Source organism: Podarcis muralis, chromosome 13 (assembly GCF_964188315.1).
Source record: "Podarcis muralis chromosome 13, rPodMur119.hap1.1, whole genome shotgun sequence".
NCBI lineage: Eukaryota > Metazoa > Chordata > Lepidosauria > Squamata > Lacertidae > Podarcis > Podarcis muralis.
Genome location: NC_135667.1, coordinates 26,622,452 through 26,630,424, shown reverse-complemented (window position 1 = coordinate 26,630,424; position 7,973 = coordinate 26,622,452). Strand labels below are relative to the sequence as shown.

Here is a 7,973-nt window from a genome sequence, read left to right as displayed (position 1 = left end):
CAGAGATTTACAATATCTTCATGGCTCCCCATGGCATTTCAAAAGCCCTAAAGGGCTAATATCTTTCAGGAAGACAGGGCATTTAGCCTTCTAAAAAAAAACAACTGACCTCAGTTTGGGGAGAATCGCTGGCATAAAATCCACACCGAGGTTGTAAGACTCATTGCTTCTCACACTTTCTTTCCCTTGCAAGTACTCTGCACTCAAATCTAAGAAGAAACGAACTTGTAGAACACATCTTACCTAGGCTAATATTCCTTTTCCAATCTAGATGGTCCTTCTTTGAACTCCTCTTTCTTTTCTTTTACTCTGTTAGGATTTTTGGGTGTTTTAGTATGGCTTCAGGGAGACATTTCAGAATTGAGGGGAATCTATCATTGTACATGTGTAATATTGTGAAAAGCTTGGAAACAGACCTTTGTGTTATAATATGAATACTTATAAATTAACGAATAAGTAAAAAAAAGGAATCAAGTGATGTATATTCCAATGTATATTGGCACTCATTCCGTATCACATGAAATTGCATGTGACATGGTGATTATTGCTTGAACTGTTTATCATTTGGTACGCTATAGAATGTTTTTACATGTAAAAATACAAACACATACCACACATTCCCATGAGTCTTTTCTTCTGAGTTTGATTAGACTCCTGGGAGTAATGGAAGTAAATATGGATAAAATCCAGTGCAGCATCTCAGTATAGAGAGCAGTAAGAGAAATTGCCTCCCAAACAGCTATGGGGAGAGAATGGTGTGATACATTGAAAAGGCAAATCACATTGGCTGCCCAGAAAAACAACACAGATCGCAACCAGGCATGAAAACGATGCATGTAAACACTTTCATGAAATCACCCAAGATCTGCCCACAAACAGCTTGGTAAGTCTATTTGAATAGATGACTTTTCAATTATTTTATTTATGACCTCCTGGATAAACTGTTCAGGAAGATCTAGAAACCAGAGTTTTACAATGCAAAAGCCCATGCTCAGTTTGTCCCAGCCAGGGTTAATGGCTAGGAATAGAAGACATCTCACATATTTTATGATTGTAAATTCCTTGGGGGTCTCTTTTATTGTGAGAAGTGATTTATGAATTCAGTGAACCTAATGAAACATCTAGAAGCAGAACCTTGAAGGCATAACAGACCTACTGGATAAAAAGCAAGTTTTATCACAAGTTAAATATATTTATGGGTTTCCTAGTAAGAAATCTGCAAAGGTCAGATGTGCAGAATAGCCACCATGTCACCAAGAATTATACATTTTCATTCATTAAAGAGAAATATTCTGGCCTGCACATCCTCATTCCACATAGAAGAGGCCAGGTCAGCCTATGTCGGTCTTAGCAAATGCATACTGGAAATGTGACATGGACAAAAACTGTTAAATCTCTATCACATGAAATTCCATGTAACATGGAGATAACTAATTGTGCCTCTTTTCTTAAATAAAGGTTTATAAAGGTAAATATTTAAATAAAATAGGGACATGGGTGGTGCTGTGGTCTAAACCACTAAGCCTCTTGGATTTGTCAATCGGAAGGTCGGTGGTTCGAATCCCTGCAATGGAGTGAGCTCCCGTTGCTCTGTCCCAGCTCCTGCCAACCTAGCAGTTTGAAAGCATGCCAGTGCAAGTGGATAAATAGGTACTGCAGCAGCAGGTAGGCACTCTGGCTTCCGTCATGGTGTTCCATTGCGTCAGAAGTGGTTTAGTCATGCTGGCCACATGACCCAGAAAGCTGTCTGTGGACAAACACCAGCTCCCTCCACCTGAAAGCGAGATGAACTGTGCAACCCCATACTGTAGTCACCTTTGACTGGACTTAACTGTCCAGGGGTCCTTTACCTTTTACTTTACCTTTCTTAAATGTGTTTGCTCCTCTTTGCAGGAACCACACACAAGCACTATGTTCAACCAGTCATCTGGAATGGTGGAATTCCTTCTGCATGGATTCTCTGATACTCAGGAATGGGAGACATTTCATTTCATTACTTTCCTGGTCATTTATCTGATGGCTGTCACTGAAAACCTTCTCATCATCACAGTCATCACCTGCAGTCCTCAGCTTCACAAACCCATGTACTTCTTTCTAGCCAATCTGGCATTACAAGACCTTGGCTCCATATCTGTCTCAGTCCCCAAATCCTTAGCAAATTCCCTGATGAACACCAATACCATATCATACAATGGATGCATCTGTCAAGTGTCCTACCTTCTGTTCTTTAGTATATCTCATTTTTTCCTCCTTGGCATCATGGCGTATGACCGCTACATTGCAATCTGCAATCCACTGCACTATGAGACTGTGATGAACAAGAAAGCATGCGTCCAACTGGTGATCAGTTCATGGATTTGTGGGCTTCTCTATTCCACAGTATACACTGGAAGTACATTTACAATTGAGTTCTGTTCGAATGACATTAATATGTTCTTCTGTGAAATTCCACAGCTATTCAAACTTGCTTGCTCTGATTCATATCTCATCGCATTTTGGGTTATTTGTGTTGGTGCGTCTCTGGCTTTTACATACTTTGCTCTGATAGTTTATTCTTATGTTCAGATCTTCAGGGCAGTTCTCAGAATTCCTTCTGCCCAGGGAAAGGAAAAGGCCTTCTCAACTTGCCTGCCACACCTTATTGTAATATCTGTATATTTTGCCAGTGGTTCATTTGCCTATCTAAAGCCAGCTTCTGGGTCCCTATCAGCCATGGATCTTGTGGCTTCTATGTTCTACTGCATGTTTCCTCCAGTTATAAACCCAATAATCTATAGTATTCGGAATAGGCAACTGAAATCAGCATTGTGGAAGTTGACTGCAAAATTTTTCACCCCAATTTATCTTCCCCAATTTGCAATATGTTTCTCTTCCTGTAAAAATATAGTAAAACATTTTTAAACATACAGATAAAACCTGTGTTGAAATCTTTATTGTCATTTCAGTTGCAAATCTTTTGAGAACACACTTGCTAATTAATAGTAATTGTTGTTGTTTAGTCGTTTAGTCGTGTCCGTCTCTTCGTGACCCCATGCACCAGAGCACACCAGGCACTCCTGTCTTCCACTGCCTCCTGCAGTTTGGTCAAACTCATGCTGGTAGCTTCGAGAACACTATCCAACCATCTCGTCCTCTGTCGTCCCCTTCTCCTTGTGCCCTCCATCTTTCCCAACATCAGGGTCTTTTCCAGGGAGTCTTCTCTTCTCATGAGGTGTCCAAAGTATTGGAGTCTCAGCTTCAGGATCTGTCCTTCCAGTGAGCACTCAGGGCTGATTTCCTTAAGAATGGATAGGTTTGGTCTTTTTGCAGTCCATGGGACTCTCAAGAGTCTCCTCCAACACCATAATTCGAAAGCATAAATTCTTCAGTGATCAGCCTTCTTTATAGTCCAGCTCTCACTTCCATACATCACTACTGGGAACACCATAGCTTTAACCATGCGGACCTTTGTCGGCAAGGTGATGTCTCTGCTTTTTAAGATGCTGTCTAGGTTTGTTCTCCTTCTTTAATAGTTGCTGTTATGTCCAGATCTTAAGGATAGTTCAAAGAATTCCTTCTGCACATAGGTGAATGCAATCACTGTGTGGACTGCAGAGCTCTATTCCACAGCATACATGGGAAATAGTCTGAAAAAAAATCTGTGTCAATAATAGTCTATGGAATACCACAGTTGTTATTATGTGTTGTCTGAATTGGTGGGTCTGTGGAATGTTCTTGTTCTAATCATTTTTCCTTCTGTTTAGATTTAGCTTTAACTATACAGACCTTTGTTGGCAAGGTGATGTCTTTGCTTTTTAAGATGCTGTCTAATAGATTCAGAAATTGATCTTTAATTTCTGTGCCTATATAAACTGTTATATAGGTTCAGCAATAGCTCTTACTATTTTCATGCTCTGTTGCAGAGTGGATTTTTTTTTTAGTTAATTTACTTGTTTTGTACTTATTTTCACACATATTTTTGTTTCTGCTGAATTGTGCCAGGTCTATGGCAAGTTAGAACTATGCTTTCAGCTTGATTGTATGTGTGATTGTATTGGCCTAATACCGTATTGGCCTGAATATAAGCTGCACTTTCCCCCCAAATTCTGACCATGAAAGGTTACAGTGCAGTTCAATTTGCAACCTTACAAAAATTGGCTTTTATGATATTGCTGCTGAAACAGACATATGGTAAAAGGGAACACACACAAAAAAATGTTTTATTGCCGATTTGCAAGCTTGAGACTGTTGTGGAATTAATTCTAATGTCATTCATCGCTTTCACTTGTGGGTCCTCTCTAGTACCAGTAGGGTTTTCTTCTACATCTGCCATTTACGGCTGTGAGTGCCTGCGGAATTTTAAGGGCGCAGATTTCTGCAAGCAGATTTCTGCAAGCAGATTTCTGCAAGCAGAACACTTCCTTCATTGACAGAATGTGATTGTCCTCAGACTCGTGTAAGTTAGGGGAGATGGCCCCATGGAAAGTGGACTTTCTGTATTCACAGAGTTGCAAACATTCTGGGAAAGATGAGCTACAAACCACCCACCAAGTCCAGTTTTTGCTTTGAGTCATAGCAAAGCATAAAAAAGAGGGCAGGTGGATTGGGAGATCTGGTGAAGGGTAAGAGAACAGGGCTCCCCAGATGCTCTGTGGTCTTAATTACCCACGGCCATGCCTCCCACAGGTCCTGATTGGACAGCGGGGCCACCCCTAGGTGGGTTCCACCCAGCACCAGTGATGTGGCCCAGACGGCAACAAGAGAGGCGTCAATCTCCCCTCCACCAGAGCACTGCAGGGCCCACGATACCTGGACACAACAGCGCCCACCAGAAAAAAGGTGAGCGGATTTCTCAGATACATTTGTACCTTGGATCCCAAATGCCTTGGAGTCGAATATTTTGGCTCCTGAACTCCGCAAACCCGGAAATGAATGTTCCCATTTGTGAATGTTCTGTGGAACCCGAACGTCTGGCGTGGCTTCCGCAACTTTCGATTGGCTACAGGAGCTTACTGCAGGCAATCGGAAGCTGCGCCTAGGTTTCCAAAAGTTTTGGAAGTCAAACGGACTTCCAGAATGGATTCTGTTCGACTTCTGAGGTACGACTGTATTTAGAACAAGCTTCTTAAGACTTGCACCTTTTCCAAATCTTTTAACACCCTGTAGCTATCAAAAAGAAAGGATATTTAATGTTTTTTTAAAAATAATTTAGCCTCACCTTCAGGGAATGTTCAGGGTGGCAATAGAGGATATATTATTTATTAATATCCTTCCTAACTTGTGCTAGCATGTTCCTTTACTTAGCAGAGTGCATTCCCCTTTACACAGCAGAAAACTTGTTGCAGGCTCGTTAGAACCTCTTAGTATTATGCAATTCAATCTGCCTCAGATTGAACTGTATGTTCCTGGTAAGATCCCCTTTTAAATCCCTCCTTAAAGAATAAAGACACGACAGTCTTATTCATAAGCAATAAAAAGAAAGTTTACTCACGATCAGGCAGAGCACAGTGTGATCCCTGAAGGCAGGCTTTAGGCTTAAAGTTACAAACGTATAAAAACAGGTTTACCCCATAAGGGAGGTGACCTGAGGGACTGCTTGGCTGGCAGCCAGCAGTTCATTCCAGGACGTTCGCAGGACAAAAGGAATATGGAAAAGAGAGAGAGTGGCAGCATGCCTTGTCCTTTTACCAGGTCTGGAAAGGTCACACCCACCCACTAGTTACATGCAAGGAAAGGTGTTCCAGGGCAGGAGGAACAGGAAGTTTTGACTGGCTCGACCAAACATTCTCTTGCATGTCCACTCTAGGAAAACAAGGAATGTTGTACTTGACTGATCTCAGTGGATTACATCCCACACACCTTGGGTATAAAAGCTAATGTTTCTTGCCATAGCAAAAAGGTGTTTTCTCTCTCTGAAGAACCTTCAAAGTGAGGTAGTAAGACTTGTTGTTTTTCTCACTTTCCTTCTCATTCATAAACTGGTCACTCAAATCTGAGGTTGAACAGATAATTGAACATCACAACCACAGCATAAATTATATAGAATAATTAAGAAATCATCAGTAAAATAATTACAAATCACCAGTATAACAACCACCTTCTATAGAACACTATTAAGAAAGCTACTAAAATAAATTAAGCTAAACGGAACAACCATAACAAAAGTCATATTATAAGATTCACAAGGCACTATGGCTGCAGGTAGCAATGAAGTCAGAAAATGAACGGATTGTGTTAGATTTTAGCAGGAGTATACTTATGTTGTCCACATGGATCAGAGGCGTGCAGTGAATCTTTTTATGGGGATACATTAGGGCCAGAGGTGCCAGCTTTTAAGGGTGATTTGGGGCAGGGGCAACATCTGTGTGTGAGCATCACCCCTCCTTCCCTAAGCTGGACAGAAGCTTCTCCAGCTTTGGGAAGGAAGTGCCTGGCTTTAGTACTTTAATACTCTCATTTACCAGGAATATTGAGGGGACAAGCCTAGTTCCCTGGTCCACTGACTGCCTGCAACAGACACGGATCAACAATATTCAAAGTTTATTTGGGAAGTATAACACAGGTTGAGCAAGGAGCTAAACAAAAGATTTATAGATGCAAACATTTTCCTAAGGGATTTATATATGAAGCAGGGCTGGAACTCTTATTAGGCAAATTGAGGGGGCCACTCCAGCTTTGTTGGTCAAATACAGTGGTACCTCGGGTTACATATGCTTCAGGTTACATACGCTTCAGGTTACAGACTCTGCTAACCCAGAAATAGTACCTTGGGTTAAGAACTTTGCTTCAGGATGAGAACCGAAATCGTGCTCCGGCGGTGCGGCAGCAGCGGGAGGCCCCATTAGCTAAAGTGGTACTTTAGGTTAAGAACAGTTTCATGTTAAGAACAGATCTCCGGAATGAATTAAGTACTTAACCCGAGGTACCATTGTAGTGACATCAAAATGCTATTTATTTCATTTTAAATTATTGCCAGAGTGCAGAAGAGGAATTTGTAAAGGGTATACTGGTGTGTGTTTTTGCTTCAGGTGCCCAAATTTCTTGATTTGGCTTTTTTTTTTTTGGTAAAGAACTCTATCCCACTGGAATTCTGCACATACTGTTTTATTTTGAACAGTGTGGATGGTACTGTCACACAGAGATAGCTGCTGTAGTTCAAGCAAAGTGTAGTTGGTGATCCACACCAAATATCCTCCCCATTGCTGGGTTCATAACTGGTGGCAACATGCAACAAACATAGACGCCACAAGATCTGTCTATATGTTGTGTATCTTATTTGCTGATTCTGTATACAAATTATCCAGCGGCCTATTCTACTGAGAGATTCTTGAAGCAAACATATTTTAAAAAACATTCACAGACATTTTCCAGCAGTCCTCTTCTTTATACAATAGTTGAAATTAAAAGAATCAGCAATAGCTGTTATGTTATTACAATTTTTAAGAAAAATAAAAAATAAAGAACTTGGAACATGATAGATAGATATTATATTAATTATATTGAGTATTATATTATAGGAAATATTTTTAAAGCATCTTAGTGTTATAATGGAAATATTTATAAATGAATGAAAAAGAAACCAAGTGATGTATGTACCTCCATATATTGCTGCTCAATCTACGTATATCAGGTGAAATCCCATGTGACGTAGTGATTCTTGCTTGAAACCTTTATCATTTGGTATTCTAATAGAACACTTTTACATGTAAACAGTAAAATACACATGCATTCCACACATACGCCTGAGAATTTTCTTCTGAGTTTATTAGACTCCTGGGAATGGAGAAACAAAATATAAATAAAAGTAATTGCTGCATCTCCTTATTCTGTTAGTCAGTGAGGAAAACTGTAACCGAGATCACCTCTTAAACAGTGATGGAGAGCTAAAGATGTGACAGATCATACTGGGTGATCAGAGAAAAGCAGAAAATGAGCAGACATAAAGCAGCAGCAGCAACAACAACAACAACAAATACCACCACATAAAATTGTAT

At 40.3% G+C, this 7,973-nt stretch overlaps 1 protein-coding gene across 1 annotated transcript; it reads left to right on the top strand.

The window, feature by feature from the left end:
* The first annotated feature begins 853 nt into the window (after positions 1-853).
* LOC144325364 (olfactory receptor 14A16-like) lies at positions 854-2,901 on the top strand. Its single transcript, XM_077918288.1, has 2 exons — positions 854-883; positions 1,894-2,901. The coding sequence occupies exon 2, from the start codon at positions 1,912-1,914 to the stop codon at positions 2,899-2,901; it is 990 nt and encodes a 329-aa protein (XP_077774414.1). The 5' UTR covers positions 854-883; positions 1,894-1,911.
* The last annotated feature ends 5,072 nt before the right edge of the window (positions 2,902-7,973 follow it).